General features: G+C 40.4%; 2 protein-coding genes across 2 annotated transcripts; both read left to right on the top strand.

The window, feature by feature from the left end:
* The first annotated feature begins 12,240 nt into the window (after positions 1 to 12,240).
* Positions 12,241 to 13,116, top strand: LOC138889788 (uncharacterized). Its single transcript, XM_070173124.1, has 3 exons — positions 12,241 to 12,294; positions 12,404 to 12,892; positions 13,027 to 13,116. The coding sequence occupies exons 1-3, from the start codon at positions 12,241 to 12,243 to the stop codon at positions 13,114 to 13,116; spliced, it is 633 nt and encodes a 210-aa protein (XP_070029225.1).
* Positions 13,117 to 19,579: 6,463 nt separating this feature from the next.
* Positions 19,580 to 20,068, top strand: LOC138889787 (uncharacterized). The gene has a single exon (XM_070173123.1). The coding sequence runs from the start codon at positions 19,580 to 19,582 to the stop codon at positions 20,066 to 20,068; it is 489 nt and encodes a 162-aa protein (XP_070029224.1).
* The last annotated feature ends 1,047 nt before the right edge of the window (positions 20,069 to 21,115 follow it).

The raw sequence follows: 21,115 nt of genomic DNA, 5'->3' as shown, positions 1-21,115 counted from the left end.
CTATAAGCCAATAAAAAGGTGACATGTCGCCCCTCCTATACACCCACAAAAGAAGCACAATGCATTTAGACCTAATCATTCATCCGCTTTAAATATTTTTCCTTTCCTTTATCTCCAAAATATCGGAGTCGTTGATCAGAATAATCTAACGGCTTCCCTTCATTCGTGCACATTAAACTAACCAAACCCCTCTAAACCTAATCATTCATCCGCTTGACCCGCCAACCTCATTTACCCTTTTCCTCTCTTTTCTCTCAAGCCATCAAACCCTATCAATCAAAAACCTTGCAGAAATTTTTGCAAGGTCACTCGATTCAAGCCCGAAACATCTATCTTGTCCCTGTATACCTCGAATCCCGCCTAAAACCTTTACCCTTCATTGCTACAATTCAAATCCCAAATTAGAAACCGTAGACCTAAACTATGCAACCTCAACTTAATCATCCCTTCTCCGTTCCGTTGAATCGAAGCATGCATAACTATTATCTTCAACTTAATCATCATTATTCGATGTCCAGAGGTCAAACACAATGACCTCTAGACATTAGGATTTGACCAGCGGTCCGATGGATTCAACGGTCGGCTCTTCCTCTCCTCGTGCCCAAGTAAATCCTACACTACTTTTCCCCTCTTTCATTTCTATTCTTCACCTTTATTGCTATCATCATCTGTTCAGGGGCGGCCAGAGGAGTTCTGTGTCCTAAAGCCAAACTTTACGAAGGGCCTTAATTTTATAAAAAAAATTATTTATTTATTCGAAGTCTATTTTTCTAGCTTTTCTTAGATACAAAGTTATTAATAATTTTCTTATAATCAATAACTCCTAATAAGTCTTTCTTAATTGACAATATAGCTAATTCATTTAACCTTTCTTGAGACATTATTGATCTTAGGTAAGATTTTATCAATTTTAATTTTGAAAATTTCTTTCCACTGAAAACGACGGTAACAAGAGTTATTAACATTATTCCATAAGTAATATAGGCATTGGAAAAAGAATCAAATCTTTTTATTTGACCGAGTGTATCAATTAAACTGTTATCTTCTAATTGTATTATTTTTCTTAATATTTTTAATTCCGAAAATAAATCTAAACCATCAATTTCGAATTGATTATTATGCTTTAAGGAACGTTCAAGATTAAGGCAATATTATTTCAAAATTTCATCATCTAGTGATCTTAGTTTTTACCGCTAAACCAAAAATATTTCATAAGCTTCGAATTGTTCAAATCTATTTGAAGTGAAAAAATAGCCTTGTCTACTATGTATAAAGTAATCAACTCCAAAGGACTCATCGAAAGATTTTGAGATTTTATTATCGACATTATCATCAATTGTTAGTTCCTATATATCATATCTTTCTTACGAAATTTGGGTTCGATATTCATTTCAAGTGCAATTTTCATGGCAGAAATCATAGCAGTTACAAATCCTTCTTATATACTCGTTAAAGAAAGAAAATCAAACTTTTTCACTTCAAGAAACTTTTTTTAAACTTATACATAGCCTACTAGGGGTAACAAAAATGGCCCCCCCACAAATATGGGGCCTAAAGCAATTGCTTTACTTGCTTTATGGATGGGCCGCCCGTGCATCTGTGCAATCGTCACTCTCCACTATCGATTTGAAATCAATCGGAACCCTAAGGCTTGAATGCCACTGTAAATAGGGCATTCAATGTCCTCACCAAACACACACCTAATACAATCAGAAACACTAAGACATACATAAAAATTCGAAGAAGAGCATTAAATTTGAGGCTTTATGCTAAGTTTGAGTTCCCAATAGTAGTTATCTAATTTCCTCTTTTCTTCCTTTCATTCCGCTCGAGTTCAATCTACTGTGAGTTGATTGTTGTAGGTTTGGAGATCTTAGATGGCTGTTAGCATTTACTTGGTTTGCTGCTCCATAAAAGGTTAGTATACACTGCCTGTTTTTATGCCGTTTACACTGATAATCACCTGCTGAGCATGCTAGTGTGTGGCTTTCACTATGTCATTGTTCATGTTATTCTGTTTCTTCTAAGAATAATGATATTTCCTATTAGTTATGTTTCTTTGTGTTGATATTTGATCTGTGATGATTATTGAACCTTAACTCTCATAGTTTAGTTAGTTAAGTTGATGCTGCAATATCCTTATGAAAAAATCCTATTAAGTATACATGATTAAATAGGCTAAACCTTATGTTAATAATATTATGTGTGATTCATCCCTAGAAATCAAAAGGTAATAATCATATAGACATTGTCATGTCTGCTAAGTCAATTAAATCATGTTCTTGAACTCTTTTTGATATTCTGTTAAGACTTCATATCTTCAGTAACATGTTGCCTTGATCTTCATGACCATAAATATGTATTATTTTTTCTTGTTCGATTGAATGGTTCTTATTCTATCTCATGTCTTGTATTCAATCTATTTTCTTTGATGATCATAGCTGACAATCATGTTATTAGTGCCATATCTGTTCTAAACATCTCATGTATGTCTATCATTGTGGTTTAAAGTCATGTGATGAACTTGTTGGAATAGTCCATCAACCCCACTTACTCACTATGTCTTGATCAGCCATGCCATCATTTGTTTCCTCATGATTGTTTGAACCCTGTAGTGTAGCTGTATGTTACTTACATTGCCACATTGATTGAATGACCTCTGTTTGACTTCTGTGCTTGTACCCTCACTTATCATGCTGCTTCTGTTAGTGCAATATTGATCATGAACCTTCACATGCCCCCAGTTGAGAAGATTTCATGTATAAACTACCATGCTTCCTGTTGAGAACTTCTCTTGTCAGATTGAGTATTATTTACTTTAATAACCTAGTAATTTGAGTGAATGATGCTGAACATAAGATCTAAATTGGGAAGTCTGTTAACAAAATTACTCACATGTTTAAGTAAATTGGTTGAGATCTGTTTACACAATTATAACCTACTGAAAATGAAAGACTCTACCTGTTGTGCCATGTTTGTTTGTGATAAGTAGGGATTTTAACCTATTATTTGCTCTCTTTTACTTGTGTTTTAGGCTAAAAATGCTTGAAGGTATTCCCGGAATCTAATGAAATATGCTTGCTTATAGGAATTATTCAAAATGAGCCAAAGGAACCTTAAGCAACTCACAAAGGAGTCAAACAAATATTGTGCGGCCGCGAAAGTCATGATGCGGCCATGAGCATAATTACGCGATCCACATAAGGGAGATTCAGAGAGTGTGATTTTTGGGTTAAAGATGAGTGCGAACTGCACTAGAAATGTGCGGTCGCAAAAGTCCCTATGAGGCCACGTTTGAAATTATACGGACCGCGATGACTGAGGTTCAGAGAGCTTACAATTTGAGAAAAAGAGAGAAGTGTGGTCCGCGGCAGAATTGTGCGGCTATTGAAGTCCTTTGTGCGGCCGCGATCGAAATTATGTGGTCCGCGAAAGCTCAGCTCAACCTAGATCAAAAATTTAAGAACGCGGACCGCACTCAGAATTGTGCGGCCGTAAAAGCAAGAGTGCGGTCGCACAACCTTCGCAGGGGTATTTTTGTCAGATATTTTCAGCTTAGTATAAATAAAACTTTTTGCCATTTTTAGGTCATGTTATGTATTAGAGGAGCACCTGAGACGGCTGAGTTTTTTGTTTTGGGAAATTTTGTACTAGATTCATCTTTTATTATTAGATTTTCATCCTTTAATCTAGTATTATGAATTTTATCTTCATTTCATCTTTAATTTTTGTTATTTCCATGAGTAGCTAAACCCATAGCTAGACTTGTGACCCAACCCTAGTGTGGATATTTGATGGGTATTTGATTTTAGGGATTGAATGTGAGTGGGTTAGTGATAATTAGCTAGTTCTTGCTAGAACTATAGAATTAATGGTTGCAAACATTGATTCATGCCTTTATGACTTAGTCTCTACTTCAGAAAGAGGGACTAAGTCTAGGAAAACTAGGCTAACAAGGAATTGAGGTGAACTCAAAAAATTGGTAGCCCCAATTAAAGGGTTAAACCTAGAGATAGTAATACCCGACTTGAGCTAATATCACTTGAATTGTATAAATACCCATTTGGACTTGAGAAAGCCAAACTGGGCAAAATCACTCAAACTACCAAGAGGTATAGAGTGAGCACCCGTGTGTGATAGCTATATTACCACCCCAACTAATCAAGCTTAACTTAGATTCTTGCTACTCGCTGGATATCCACCTAGGTAGAAGTCACGAACCTAGTCTCTTTAAACATTTGAAAAAGCAACTACAAAAATATTGTTCTTAGTTTCAATCGTTGCAATCTTTAGAGTAAAGTTAGAAGTAGAAATCAAACCCAAAACTTGTGGAAGTGTAGTTAGATTCAAAGCCCACATTTAGCTTAGATATAAACCTAATTCCAATCATTAACTCCATGTGGATTCGATCCCGACCTAGTTGGGTTAAAACTGCATCGACCACCCTCTCTACTCAATAGTAGTGTAGGCTTGGAGTCGATCAATTTTGGCGCCATTGCCGGGGAGTTAGATGGTCTTAACTATATATCTGAGTATTTGTGTGTTTTGTTTTTCCTTCCTTCCGTTTTTCTAATTTTGTGTGTGAATTGATTATAGTTACCAAATGGCTCTTAACAACGAAGACCTCGGGAATATACCACAGGGGGAGGAGGTTGATGACGAACAAGTGGATGAGGTTCATCTTGAATGTAACGACCCGGTCGTTCGTTTTGAGAATTGTAGCCCCATTTCCTTCATCTAAGCTTAATTATGTGTTTTTCAGCTGGGTTGAGTTGTATCGAGTTGGTATGTTTGGGTTCGAGATTTGGAGTGAAATGAACACTTAGTCTCTTAGTTCGAAAGCTAAGTTAGAAAAGTCAATCGGAAGTTGACTTATGAGTAAACGAATTAAGATTTAGATTTTTATGATTCGATTAGCTTCGTTGAGTGATTTTAGACTTACGAGTGTGTCCAAAATATAATTTGGAGGCCCACGGTAGAATTAGGCTTGAATTGGCGAAAGTTGAAAGTTTAGAAGTTCTTAGGCTTGAATTCGAGGTTGATTTGATGTTTTAGTGTGTTTTTGGGTGTTCCGGAGGTTCGACTAAGTTCGAGTATTGATATATGACTTGTTGGAATTATTGGTTGAGGTCCCGAGGGCCTCGAGCGAGTTTTGGATAGGTTTGGGTTGTGTTGCGCTCGTTTTTCTTATGTTTCGACGCCGTTTCTTCAAGCATAACTGATATCATATTGAACAAAGGAGCTCCGATTTCTTTTTTGATTGAAGCATTAGATCCATATCGTAATTACGAACCCATAGCAAAAAGAATCATCGAATTTGGACATCGTATGAGGATTTTATGGTCATTTTACTAAGAATTAGGTTGCTAGATTTTTAGAGTAATTACGAAATTGCCACTGACGGCGTATTTAAAAATCTGCACTATTTGCAAATATTGAAACTAACATATCTCATTCATTATAAGGTCAAATTGAGTGATTCAAAATCCTAACTTGACTTAAATTTCACAAGGAATCTATTAGAGGCATAAAAAGTGAGTTTCAAGATCATTTGGCACGAGAAACGAGGTAGAATAGCTGGCAAAAAATATATAAAACTAGAGTTTGTTCATTCGGTCATATTTTGAGTTGGGGAGCTCGGATTTGGGCAATTTTGGAGGCGATTTTCACCATAGGGATTGGGGTAACTGTTCTCTACTCCGTTTTGGTTATATTTCATGAATCCATCTTCGTTTTTGGGATTTGATTGAAGATTTCAAAGTGAAATTTAGTGAGTTAGGGTTTGAGTTTTGGAGAGTTTTAAGTGGGGATATGGGGGACCAAACGGAGTCCGATTTTGATAAATTTTATATGGTTAGACTCGGGAGAGGACAAGGATTTTGATTCTATCATTGTTGACTGATTTCGAGACGTGGGTCGGGGGCCGGGTTTTGGCCGATTTCGGTTTTTTGGTATATTTTATAATTTTTATTGTGGAATTTGATTCTCTAGCGATGTTGATATTATTATTCTGATTATTGTTAGATTCAGAGCTCTTGGAGACCGAGTCGAGGGACGAATACATCCCTGAGTAGGATTTTACGATGTTGAGGTAAGTAACAGTTTTAACTCTGGTTTTGAGGTATAAACTCGGAGAATTTGATATCGTGTGACTGTTTGGAGGTGATACCCACATTAGGTGACAGGTGTATGGGTGTATTCCTCAAGGGATGGAGACTTGGTCCGTCCCGTAGGACCTCATGGCTATCATATGTATTTACGTAGTTGCTTGTTGTTGAACTTGTCTGCCTTCATGTTAGAGATCATGCTTAGACTTTATTCATGCTCACATTATTTATACTATGTTATAGAAATTATTGTACATGTTTACCTCAGTCTCTATTATATGCTAATATGCTATGATACTTGATGTGGGCTGTGTCCCCTTATTTGTTGATGATGGTGAGACTAGTGAGGTACATGATTGAGTAAGGCCGAGGGCCTGGTTGTGAGGATATTAATACCATAGCGCGTGAGTTGTCCGCGTAGCATGTGAGTTGACCGTGTGGGACCAAGTATTGATACCATAATGCATGAGTTGTCCACGTAGCACGTGAGTTGACCGTGCGGATCCAGGTATTGATATTATGGCATGTGAGTTGTCCGTGCTTAGAGCTTGGGTTTTAGGAGCCCCTCCGGAGTCTGTACACACCCCCAGTGAGCGCAGAGTGTTGAAAGTGTTGAGTGTATTAAGTGTTGAGTGTTGAGTGCTGAGTGCGAGTGCTGAGTGATGGAGTTACATTGCTGTGAGGTTGCATTTACTTTTGCTATTGCTGCATTTATCTGTCAAAATTTATTTGTGGTATTTACTGAGTTATGGAATTTACCTGTTTATTCATGTTATTTTTAAAATTGTGAAAAATAAATAATTGGACTGTTTTGCTTAGCTCGTCATTACCGATCAGTTCCTTAGTTATTTCTGTTACTACTGAGTCAGTTGTACTCATAATGTGCATATCCAGGTGAGTTAGAGCGCGACGATCGTTGAGTTCAGGCTGGCTATCTTTGGAGACTGCAAGGTAGCTGCTAGTGTCCGCAGGACCTTGTTACTCCTTTTGTCATTTCTTCTTTGGACAATTAGATAATTTATATATCTTAGTTTATAGTTTTAGACGCTCATAACTTAGTGACACCCCGATGTTTGGGGCTCATTTCCGTATTTTTTCTATATTATATTTAGAGTTGATTTAGTCTATAAAAAATTTAAATGTTGAAATATTTTATTAATTTCTTATAATCGATTTAGTAGTAATATTTTTGGAAGTAGGCTTGCCTTGTAACACGATAGGCGCAATCACGACCATGGTTAGATTTTGGGTCATGACATTGAACCTCAAGTACAAAGGAGAGGCCGCCTGCCTAATGACAACATCCCAAACCCTCCCCCACTTCCTCCAAAGGCAGCCCACTGGGTCTTACCCAATGAAGGCTATGCAAGTGCAATAGTCCCGCCTTGGATTAGGGTGGGCAAATTTCAAATAACAAATTTCATGCTTACACTGTTGGAACAGAGGGGTTTCTTCACCGGAGCTCCACACCAAAATGCCTATAAGCATCTCAAAGGTTTTGTTGACACGTGCTGGGGTAGCAAGCAGACTAATGTATCCGAGAACGCATTGAAGTAAAGGATTTTTCCATTTTCTCTAAGGGGGAAGGATTTAGATTGGCTAGAGAGGTTATCCAACCATTCCATACACACTTGGGATGAGTTGGCAAAAAAGTTCATTTCCAAATTCTTTTCTCCAGGTCATATGGCGATGCTAAGAGATGAGATCCTTGCTTTTAAATGAGAGCCAAATGAACCATTACATGAGATTTGGGAGAACTACCGAACAATGGTAAAAGAGTGCCCGAACAACGTATGACTGAGGCCATGATCCAACAGACCTTCTACAGGGGGATCAACATAACAAACCAATATGTGGTTAACCAACTCGTCGAGGGGAACTTCATGAATACGCCATATGCCGAAGTGTGTGAAATACTTGATGAGATGGCGAATACCTCTTCGGCATGGCAAAGTAGAGCCAATGTGCCACAAGGTGACCCTAAGGTTATTCACCTACACAAGGAGCTACATGACCACGACCAAGCTATAGCCGAGTTGACAACTACCATGAACCAATTGGCCAAAGCTCAGCTTCAACAAGTTCAAGGGCCAAAACAAGTGAATGCCATGGAAGGAGTGAACATGATGGTCAACAAGAGAAGGCAATGAGGTCAACAAGTTTAAAACAATACGAATCAATTTGAGCGAAGTGGTAGTGGGTACAATCAAGATGATTCATATGATGATCAAAGTGAAGAGTTTCAATATGTAAAAAATTATCAAGGTCAACAGGGCAATGATCCGAATCAACAACAGTGGAGATCACAGGGAAACCAGGAAAATTGGGGGAATCAAGGTTAACAAGGAAATTGGAATAGTAGAAACAACAACAACCAAGGCAATTGGGGGAACAACAACAATCAAAATTGGGGTAATCAAGGAAATCAAGGCAATTGGGGTGGCAACAATAATAGTAATTGGGGAGGCAATAACAATCAAGGGGGTTGGAACAACAATAATCAATGGAATCGGGGGCCAGGCTTTCAAAGGCCCCCGATGTATCAACAACCGAACAACCTGCCTCCTGATCTGTCACAAGGTCCTAGTTCTTCCAACAATGAGATGGGACAGATTGAAAATATGTTCAAGCAGATGATGGAGAAAAATACCGACTCCGATGCACAATTAGCCTCCCACAACACTTCTATCCGCAACTTGGATGTCCAACTTGCCCAAATTTCTCAAGCTTTGTATACTCTCCCTAAGGGAGTACTACCAAGTGATACAGTAGTAAACCTGAAGGGTGGGAACAATACGGGGCATGCTATGGCGGTGACTACAAGAAGTGGGAAAGGTGGAGTTGCTAGTACCTCAAACTTAAGAAAGATTGTGAATGATGATGTGGTGATGCATGATGATGAGCCAAGAAATGATGTTCAAGTAAATGATGAAGTGAGGATAGACATTGATGAAAATGTGGAGGAGACACAAGATGATATGAACTCGTCTAGGGAACATGTGATAGACATACCGAATCTGGTAGTGCCTAAAGCTGAGGCTCCTTTTCCAAGGCCTCTTCCACCATATCCTCAAAGGCTTGAAAAGCAAAATAATGAGAATCAATTCAAGAAATTCATTGATATGATGAAAAGTTTGTCCACAAATGTGCCATTAGTTGAAGCCTTAGAACAAATGCCAAGATATGCCAAGTTCATGAAGGACTTGGTAACAAAGAAGAGATCAATGAACTGTGAAATGATCAAAATGACACATCAAGTGAGTGCCATTGTACACTCCATGGCTCCAAAGTTAGAAGACCCTAGTGCCTTTACAATCCCATGCACTATTGGTAGTGCCGATTTCAACAAAGCTTTGTGTGACTTGGGGGCAAACATTAACTTGATGCCCTATTCTGTGTTCAAGACATTGGGGATTGGGCAAACAAGACCCACATCCATGAGGTTGCAAATGGTGGACCACACAATGAAGAGGCCATTGGGGATAATTGATGATGTGCTAGTTTGGGTCGACAAGTTCTTACTTCCCATATATTTTGTGATACTTGATTGTGAGGTTGACTACGAGGTGCCAATCATATTGGGGAGACCTTTCCTAGGAATAGGGAAGGACTTAGTTGATGTGGAAGCTGGGGAGCTCACCTTCTGGGTGGGCAATGAAAAAGTAGTGTTCCATATTTGCAAGTCAATGAGGCAGCCTAATAGCAACAGGGTGTGTTTGTTTGTGGATCTTGTGACCGAAGTAATTGTTGTGACACAAGTGCTGTGATTAATGTTGAAAACCTATTAAAAGCTGTGTTATTGAATCATGATGTGGATGAGAAGGAAGTCTTGGTGGAATATGTCAATGCTTTTCAAGGAATGGGATCATATACATATGAGCCCCGAAAGCTTTCCTTGGACCTTGAGAACCGGAAGACTCCACCAACAAAACCCTCAATCGAGGAGCCTCCCACATTGGAGTTGAATCCCTTGCCTTCACACCTGAGGTATGAGTTCTTAGGCCCTTGTTCCACTTTACCTATTATTCTTTCCTCATGCTTAACTAACATGCAGGTAGCTTCCACCCTTGTGGTGCTCCAAAGGAGGAAAAAGGCAATAGGTTGGACATTGGCGAATATTCAGGGTATAAGACTCGCCTTTTGCATGTAGAAAATCATATTGCAAGAGGATGACAAACCCTCCGTGGAACATCAAATAGGGTTGAATGAGGCCATGCAATAGGTAGTCAATAAAGAGATCATTAAATGGTTGGATGCTGGGGTTGTCTATCCCATTTCTGATAGTTCATGGACTTTGCCGGTGCAATGTGTCCCAAAGAAGGGGGAATGACTGTGATTACAAATGACAACAATGAGTTGATCCCCATAAGAACTGTCACTGGTTGGAGAGTATGCATGGATTATAGGAAGCTCAACAAAGTGACTCGGAAAAACCATTTTCCGCTTCCATTTCTTGATCAAATGTTGGATAGGCTAGCCGGACGTGCTTATTATTGCTTCTTGGATGGGTATTCCGGATATAACCAAGTTCTTATTGCACCCGAAGACCAAGAAAAGACCACCTTCACTTGTCTGTATGGCACATTTGAATTCTCAAGGATGCCATTTGGTTTAAGTAATGCACCAGCTACTTTTCAGCAGTGTATGATGGCAATATTGATGGATATGGTGGAGGACTTCCTCGAGGTTTTCATGGATGATTTATCTGTTGTGGGGGATTCTTTTGAAGCATGTTTGGATAATCTTGATAAGGTATTGGCACATTGTGAAGAGACCAACTTGGTGCTTAATTGGGAGAAGTGTCACTTTATGGTCGAGGAGTGCATTGTCCTCGGCCACAAGATCTCCAAGAATGTTATTGAAGTGGATAAAGCAAAAATTGAAGTGATATCAAAACTCCCTCTTCCTACTTTCGTCAAAGGAGTGAGGAGCTTTCTAGGGCACGCGAGGTTTTACCGACGGTTCATCAAGGATTTCTCAAAAGTGGTGAACCCCTTATGCAAGTTGTTGGAAAAAGATACAAAATTTGTGTTCAATGATGACTGTATGAAGGTATTTGAGCTACTCAAGTATAGGTTGACTACCACTCCCATCATTACCGCACCAAATTGGAGCCTACCATTTGAGCTCATGTGTATGCTAGCGCCATGGCGGTAGTAGCGATATTGGGGCAAAGAATCAATAAGATATTCCATCCGGTCTATGCTAGTAAGACCATGAACGACACCCAAGTTAACTATACGGTGACCGAGAAAGAAATCTTAGCCATTATCTTTGCTATGGAAAAGATCCGCCCGTACCTCATGGGTACCAAAGTGATTGTTCACACCGATCACACGGTGCTTCATTATTTTCTAAGGCTAGATTGATACGGTGGGTAATTATTCTACAAGAATTTGATCTTGAAATCGTAGACCGCAAAGGGAGTGAGAATCAAGTGGTAGACCACTTGTCCCATTTGGAAGAGAAGGGGAGGCCCCATGATGGCCTTGAGATCAATGATTCATTTCCAGATGAACAACTCCTTGCCATGTCTTTGATTGGGATGCCTTAGTTCGCCGATGTGGCTAACTATCTTGTGAGCGGAAATGTCCTGAATGAGTTCTCTTCAAACCAAAGAAAGAAGCTCAAACAGGACTGCTTGGATTATTATTGGGACGAACCACATCTTTTCAAAATTTGCACCGATGGTGTTATCCGGAGATGTGTTCCAGAAGAAGGGCAATTGGGTATTCTTGAAGCTTGCCATTCTTTGCCCTATGGTGGTCACCATGGTGGGTGAGAACTGCTATAAAGGTTCTAAGCTATGGATTCTATTGGCCTACCTTGTACAAAGATGCTAGTGAGCTCGTTAAGCATTATGATGATTGCCAAAGGGTCAGTGGGATTTCCAAGAAGAATGAGATGCCTCTCACCACCATCCTTGATATTGATATTTTCGATGTGTGGAGTATCGACTTTATGGGTCCATTTGTGAGTTCATGTGGGAACACCTATATTCTTGTTGCTGTAGATTACGTTTCCAAATGGGTTGAAGCTGTGGTTTTGCGCAACAATGAAGCATAGAGTGTGGTGGCCTTCTTGAAGAAAAACATATCCACAAAGTTCGGCACCCCAAAGGCCATTATTGGTGATGGGGGTTCTCATTTTTGCAACAAAGACTTTGACTCTTTACTCTCCAAGTATGGTTTCACTCAAAAGGTGTCAACCCCCTATCACCCCCAGGCAAGTGGACAGGTTGAAGTCTCCAAAGGGAGATCAGGAGTATTCTATCCAAGACTGTCAATGTAAACCAGACTGATTGGTCAAGGAAACTTGATGATGCTTTATGGGCCTATAGAACATCTTACAAGACTCCAATTGGTATGTCTCCGTATCGGTTGGTGTTTGGGAAAGCATGTCACCTCTCGGTGGAATTAGAGTACAAGGCCATGTGGGCGTTGAAGAAATTGAACCTTGAGTGGGATGTAGCTGCCAATCTTCGGGTGGAGCAATCGAATGAACTTGATGAGTTACGATTCCATGCTTACTCCAGTTCGTCCTTATATAAGGACAAGATGAAGTATCTACATGATAAGTATATTCGAAATAAAGAATTCAAAGAAGGTGACCTTGTTCTTCTATTCAACTCTCGGTTACTGATGTTTCCGGGAAAGCTAAAGGCAAAGTGGAGTGGTCCCTTTGAAGTGGTGCATGTGACTCCTTTTGGTGCTCTAGATTTGAAAAACAAGAATGGTGATATCTTTAGAGTCAATGGGCACCGGGTGAAGCACTACCTTGGTAAGGTTGATGATGGCCACGTGGTGGCATTGATCCATTTCAAATGAATGATGGTAACATGCGTTGTGCCGCAACATTAAATCGGGCGCTTCTTGGGAGGCAACCCATGCGTTTTTCTTTCTTTTGATTTTCTTCTTAGATTAGGCATTGCTTTGGACTAACTGGTTATGAAGTGTATGTAGGAATTGGTTATGCAGTGAAGGAAATTGACAAGGAAAAATTTGGCTAAGGGGATAAATTGTGCGGACCGCGCTAGAATTATGCGAACCGCACAAGCACTTCGTGGCTGCATAATTCTGTGTGTGGTCTCACAAATGGAATAGGGAAAATGCCAACTCTCTGAAGTTTGGCCTGACACAATCCCTTAAGAATTCACGGTCGCGCCCAAAATTTTGCGGACCACACAAATTGTACGACCGCAACCATTTTTATGCGGACCACGCCAATAAATCTGATGCTGAGCTACAAAAAGTAAAGAGTGCAGACCACACCAAAATTGTGCGGCCGCACTCAGGTAAGTCGGTGGATCATTGGGGTCAGAGTATGAATAGGACTTCTTGAAACTATTCACACTTTACTCACTCTGACCTCTCAAGCAAGCCTAAAGCACAATGCACTTCCTTGTTTTCAATCTAATCTTTTACTCATCAAGTATTGATTTCCTACTACATTTCACTACTAGTATGCTCATTTCAATGAATTAATTTCATCTTTGTTTTAGTTTTGTTCTTTAGCTAGGGTTAGGTTCATGCCAAATATGTCAAATTAATGCTTAATACTTGCTTAGAAACATATGAGTAGTGTTTGAATGCATAATGGGGGATGGGGTTAGTAGCTTTTATTGTCTAATTGCCATAAATCTTGCCTAATTAGTGAAAACCCTTGTATTAATCGTACCTCAGTGCCGATATGATTTGAATTTCTCGGCCGCACACACTTTTGTGCGGTCCGTGATAGGGTATACGACCGCATACAAAATTGTGCGGTTCGCAATACCCTAGTTCAAGGCACTTTTAATTACTTAGATTGTGCGGCCGCACTCAATTTTGTGCGGTTCGTGGTTGGTTTTCGCGGCCGCATCAAATTTTGTGCTGTCTGCATAGTTGAACTTCAGAGACACAACAAAGTGTTTATGCGGCTGTACTCAAAATTGTGCGGTCCGCGATGGTTGTTGTGCGGCCGCACTCAGTTTTGAGTGGTCCTGGTATCTTCAAAGAACCAGTAGTCTAAACCTGGTATCTCTGCAGCTGCACTCAAAATTGTGCGATCCGCGATGGGCAGTCCGTGACCACACTCACTTTTGTGCTTTCCGCGCTGCCCTGTTTTAAGAAGCAATACCTTTCTTTTCAACTGTAATTCAATTATACAGGTTAACCCCAATTCTAACTACCTTTCACTACTTGTGTGTTGCAGACAATGGTGGGTTCACGTGGTCGAGGTGATACTTCAAAAGGGAGGGCAGAACCTTCTCGAGTCCGGGGCAAAGGTAAAAGTAGCTTGCCTCTCGCACTTCCACGAGTTATCAGCAAGAAAGAAACCACCAATAGAGCCTCGGACACTTCTGAGACCAGTAAGTATGTCCCCTCCGGGGAACCTTCTGAAGGAAACTCCGTGCAAGCACAACCAGAAGTCCAGTCCCAACAAATCCCCAAACAATTCCCGGGGAGATTTCATTTGGTTGATGAGTCCTCCTCCTCTAAGGGTTCGTCTGAGGGTTCGGAAGAGGGTAGTGAAGATTCTGAACCCTCTTTTGCACATGCTCCCCCAGATCCAATCAATTTAGATGATGATAATAAAGTCACAAATGATGGGAGAGGGGGTGATACAATTGTGAGAGGCCTGGCTAGATCAAGGAAGGCGGAGTTGTGGGCTGATAGGTTTGGCAGTGAAAAGGCGTATGCCAAGTTTCGGGAATGGTGTCCCCAAAGGTCACTCACTCTTGAGCGATAGTTCATAACCAAAGACTTAATCCAGCACAATCCAAATGTCCTAAAGCACTTCACAGAGAGAAAATGATGGAAATAGTTCACCGGCTCTGTGCTAGATGCCAATGAATACCTCGTCAAAGAATTTTATGCCAATGTTGCCCACATAAAAAAGGGTACAAATGTGACGAAGGTCCGAAATTTGAAAATCCGGTTTGATGGCCAAGCACTGAACAAATACGTAGGGTTTGAGGAGGTTGAAGCTGAGCAATACCTGGAGAAGCTAGCCTTGGGTGAGGCAGTTCGCCCATGGCTAGCTGAGTTACTTGCTATTCCAGGGAAAACACCTACATGGCTCACATTAGGAGTGCCAATTGTTAGAGCCACCCTTAACTTTGAAGCAAAAGGGTGGCAAACATTCGTGTGCAGCCATCTTAACCCATGCCAGAATGAGAATGTCCTTACAACCCATATTCACGTATGTTAGTTCATACTGTAAGTTATTCAATGTAAATCCAAGAATAGATTATCTTTGAGATGATAAGAAGTTAATCCTATTAGTCTTAAATGATACAAGGGTGTATAAGGGGTTTAACAAGTAGTAGAAGTTAAACAAATCAAGGATGTTGTAACCCGTATTTTCGGGTAAACCTAGAGGTGCTTAATATATTCAAGAGGTCATGTTTTAAGGTATTTTAATCATATAATATCCGTATCATAAGTCTTGAAGTCAAACGAGTTATGAAACAAAAGTCGACAAAAGTTGGCGCAACTTACGTTCATAATTTTACTTAAACTTTAGGTCAAATGTTGCTAAGATTTTATCCAAATTTACTGGGAATTAGGGGGTGATCTACCCACAAAATTGAATATCTACGAGTCTAGTTTACAACGCATTAAACCATTTGTCCATACGATCTCGGAGTAAAGAGATATTTACGTTTTTGCGAGACTGCGCCAAACACCTCTCTATAGGGCCCACATAGGCGGTTTAAGACATATGGATATATATAAAAGAGGCCTCAACCCAGTTTTAAGTCATTTTTTTCAGTGTATTCAGACCTTAGAACCCTAAAAACATCCTCTCAAGTTTCCCTCATGATCCAAGACCCAAACAAAGGACAAACAACACAAATCAAGTGTCGGGAATCCCGTGGCGCTAGTAAGTTTCTTGTTCTTCTTGTTGTTGCTCATTTTTGTATTGTTCCAGCTTGTGTAGGAGGTTGTTTTAAGTGGTTTATGTTCTGTAAATACTCTCTCAAGTTTTTAATATCACCCCTAGGTGATTTCAAGTCTTCTAAAGTGATTCTAGTGCCGAAAACCCCTAATTGATTGCTAGTTTCGCTTCCTTGTTCTTGTGGCAGCATTGGAGGGATATTTAGTGGAAAATTAAGGTCAAATTGACATTTTTCTTTATGTTTACAGGTAAGGAACCTCTTACCCTACATGTATTTAAGATTATCCAAGTTGCGTCTAAGTCATTGAAGCTAGAACTTGTGAAATATACATCGAAAGGCTTGGTAGTAATGTTGTTGGTTGGTGGACTATTTTGGGAGGCTCAATATCATTATTATTGATGTTGTTTGGGATGTTTGGTGATTGTTTTTACTTGTGGGAAGTCATATAAATAAGGGAGGTCCTGTCCATTTCATTGTATAATAGGTTGCGGTCGATACATAATAGTTGCGACGCCTAAACGATAACGATAATGTCATTTCTCTTATTGTAGACTAAGGAGTCGTGACATTTGCATAGCTTGAGGTTGGGCAATATATACAAGGTATGTAAGGCTATCATTTTCCTTCTTTTTGCACGACTCCGATTGTACATAATGTAATGAATGAGCTTCCAAAGATACTCTACTCTTAGAAGCTAGCAGTACTTATATTGTTTTCCTTCTTATGGAGATATTGATGTTGATGTTGCTTCTCTTATTCTTGTGTTATCAATGTTGTTGGTATTTCCTGATTCTTAAAAGATTCATGATGAAGAGTTAGTCCTAATAACGTGTACAGAGGATGCCGACCTTACGTCACTCCTAAAGGTTCAGAATATTATTCCAATGAGTCCAACATGCACTATATATGTATCTATTTTAGTTTACCAAGCCGCGCTATAGACGACCGAGAAGACACCTATTGTGCAACCACAGATCAGTCGGGTTTTACCGTGTTCCACGTGGCCGGGTATGATTCTATCGAGCTTTATGATGGCCGGGTACATTTTTACCGAGCCTATTATGGCCGGGTACGACATGATGATGATGATGCCCACAAAGGCGTATGTTTTAAAAGTATATATATATATATATATTTGTATCATGAATTTCATGTCAGTAGCCCTCAGAGGTACCCAGATGTTACAGGTTGTATATTCTCTATCCTTGTTTACATTACTGCTCGTACTTATGCTTTCCTGCCTTACATACTCAGTACTTTATTCATACTGACATCCTTTTTATTTGTGGATGCTACATGTCGTGCTACAAGTCCTGATAGACGGGTAGACGCAACTCCCCCACCATAGTAGGCTGCCCAGTTCAACAGTTATTGGCGAGATCCCTTCTCCGGACTTGCCGTGGTATTGGTATGCATTTTTGTTATAGATATTATGGGTATGTCGGGGCCCTGTTCCGGCAATGTTGCAGCACTTATGTTCCTTTAGAGGCTCATAGACAGGTGTCGACTCATGTATAGTTTGGTATTCCTTGTCGGCTGATTTTTGTTGTATAGTCTTTCATGGCAGTATGGTAGCTCGCACCTTATATATAGTTTCTTGACTGTCTAGTCATCCTATGTTATATATGTTCAAGTCATTATCTTTTATTGTTGGTTGTTCATGATCCATGTCTACCATTTATATTGACCTCGTCGGCCTTTAAAGATAATAAGGAAAGTTAGATAAAATGTGAGATGGTGCTCGACAGATATGGCCCGGGTGCTAGTCATGACCCTCCAGTTTGGGTCATGAAAAACTTGGTATTAGAGCAAGTCTGTCCTTGGGGTTGTTTATGAGCCATGTCTAGTAGAGTCTTGATTATGGATATGTAGCGCGCCACATTCATAATCAGGAGGCTACATTACATCTAGGGTTGTTACATTCTTCCTGAATCTAGATCGTGCGCAGAGTTGAGTTGTAAGTGTTAGTCTCTAATATTCACCTTGCTTTCTTTCAGTGATTCCTTCGACTAGGAAGCAAACAATTAGTAGACGGCTTGATACAACTGCGGGAGAGGGTACCAGTCAGGTGCCCCAAGCCAGAGCAGGCCAAAGTGAGGCTCAGAGTGAGATGCCGTCTCATACCTCACCTACTCCGTCTCCTTTAGAGGATATTAGGAGGCACCCAACACCACCAATTCCTCCATCTGGGCACTATATACCAGGATATCCGGAGTGCGGTGCAGTTGTTGACTAGCTTAGTAGCTACTTAGGCTCAGATGCAGAATACCAGGGCTGTTGATAAACCAGTTAGTATGAGAGTTCATGATTTTATTAATCTGGGCCCTCCAGTGTTTACCGGATCAGACCCCAAGGAGGACCTACAGACTTTTATTGATCAAGTTCATCGTACATTGCGAGTTACGCATGCTAGTGATACAAAGTCAATAGAGTTGGCTTCTTATCGATTATGAGATTTAACGGTTTTCTGGTATGATAGTTGGGAGAGATCCAGGGGTCCGAATGCTCCTCCATCTATGTGGAAGGAATTTTCTGAGGCCTTTTTTCATCACTACTTGCCAGATGAGATACGACGAGCTACAGATGATAAGTTCTTGAACCTTCGACAAGGTAATATGAGTGTACGAGAGTATAGTATGCAGTTTGATTCTTTAGCAAGGTATGCTCCCTATATGGTGTCCGAGATGAGCGATATGGTGCATCTGTTCGTGAACGGGTTGGGACCACATTTGATAAATAAGTGCACGACAACCTCCTTGGTGGAGGGCATGGATATTTCCCGTATTCAAGCTTATGCCAAGACCCTAGAGGATCGTAAGTGCTTGTAAAGGGTAGATAGGGAGCATGATAGGGGCCAACATAAGAGGGTGAGATTTGCAGGGTATTCTGATGACTTCAGAGGTAGTGTCAGGCCCCAGTCTTCGAGGAGTTCTGCACCACCTGTAGCTAGTGCTCCTCCATAGTTTCAGAGGCCTCGATATGATCGATTTACCTATTCTGGTCCAGGTCAGAGTTTGCAGGCATCAGGCTCGCAATATCACAGGGATACTAGTCAAATGCCCCCAACACCACGTTGTGATCAGTGCGACAAGGCCCACTTTGGACTGTGTTGTCGAGGTTCTGATGTGAGCTATTCTTGCAGACAACCTAGCCATATGATGCGGGATTGTCCTAATAGAGGAGGTGGTGGTATGGCTCAGCCGACTGGTTCTTCCTCATCAGTTCGGCCACTAGCATCAGGTTTTCAACAGTCGATAGGTCATGGTAGAGGTAGAGGTGTAGTGCCAAGTTTGAGTGGTGCTCAAAATCGAACCTATGCTCTAGTAGGTCGACAGGATCTCGAGTCGTCTCCAGATGTTGTTACATATGTATTGTCTGTATTTTCTTAAGATGTATATGCACTGATTGATCCGGGATCTACATTATCATATGTTACACCATTTGTGGCTCATAAGTTTGGCGTTGAACCTGAATTGATAAGTGAACCACTTGCGGTATCTACTTCGATAGGAGATTCTGTGATTGCTAGAAGGGTTGCATAGTGATGATTTGTAGTCATCGAACCTCGGAAAATTTATTTGAGTTAGAAATGGTTGATTTCGATGTGATAATGGGAATGGACTGGTTGGCCTCATGCTATGCAAATGTTGATTTTTGTACGAAGATGGTTAGGTTTCAGTTTCCTGGTGAACCTATCATTGAATGGAAAGGGAACATTTCTACGTCAAAAGGTAGGTTTATTTCCTATCTTAAGGCAAGGAAGATGATCTCAAAAGGTTACATTTATCATCTCGTTCGTGTTAGGGATGCAGAGGCGAAACCGCCTACTCTACAATCAATCCCCGTGGTCAATGAATTTTCTGATGTTTTCCCAGATAAACTCCCAGGCCTTCCTCCTAAAAGGGAGATTGAGTTTAGCATTGATGTGTTGCCTGACACTCAATCGATCTTTATCCCTCCATACAGAATGGACCCGACAGAGTTGCGAGAGTTGAAGGCACAGTTGAAGGACTTGTTGGATAAGGGCTTCATTAGGCCTAGCACTTCACCTTGGGGTGCGCCAGTTTTGTTCGTGTAGAAGAAAGACAGGTCGTTAAGGATGTGTATTGATTATTGACAGTTGAATAAGTTTACTATAAAGAACAAGTATCCACTTCCAAGGATTGACGACCTGTTTGACCAACTCCAGGGTGCCAAGTATTTCTCCAAGATTGACTTACATTCAGGGTATCATCAGGTGAGGGTTAAGGAGAAGGAAATTCCAAAGACGACCTTCCGGACAAGATATGGGCACTTTGAGTTCTTGGTAATGTCGTTCAGGCTAACAAATGCCCTAACAACTTTTATGGATCTCATGAATACTGTATTTAGGCCCTCTCTTGATGTGTTCGTGATCGTATTCATTGATGACATTCTGGTGTATTCTCGTTCAGAGGTGGAACATGCGGGCCACCTGCGGATAGTATTACAAACGCTTTAGGATTGTAAGTTATATGCTAAGCTCTCCAAATGTGAATTCTGGCTGAATTCAGTAGCATTTCTTGGCCATGTGATATCTGACGAGGGTATTAGTGTCGACACTCAGAAGATCAATGCAGTAAAGAATTGGCCGAGACCTACAACACCATCAAAAGTCCATAGTTTCCTAGGGCTAGTAGGATATTATAGGCGATTTGTAGAAGGGTTTTCCTCTATATAAGCACCATTGACTAAGTTAACACAGAAGGCTACTAAGTTCCAGTGGTCTGGCATTTGTGAACGAAGTTTTTAGGAGCTAAAGAATCGATTGACATCCGCACCAGTGCTCACTCTCCCAGAAGGAACAGAAGGTTATGTGGTATATTATGATGCCTCAGGTATAGGTTTTGGGTGCATATTGATGCAACGTGGGAAGGTGATTGCTTATGCATCAAGACAATTGAAGAAGCATGAAAAGAATTACCCGACCTATGATTTGGAATTGGCTGTAGTAATATATGCTTTAAAGTTATGGCTGCACTACTTATATGACATCCGTGTTGACATCTACACAGATCACAAGAGTTTACAATATATCTTCAAGCAGAAGAAGTTGAATTTGAGGTAGCGTAGGTGGATTGAATTACTGAAAGATTATGATGTCGAG

The sequence above is a fragment of the Nicotiana sylvestris genome, chromosome 4 (genome assembly GCF_000393655.2).
Source record: "Nicotiana sylvestris chromosome 4, ASM39365v2, whole genome shotgun sequence".
In the NCBI taxonomy this organism is placed as follows: Eukaryota; Viridiplantae; Streptophyta; class Magnoliopsida; order Solanales; family Solanaceae; genus Nicotiana; species Nicotiana sylvestris.
This window is presented reverse-complemented; position numbering and strand designations above follow the sequence as displayed.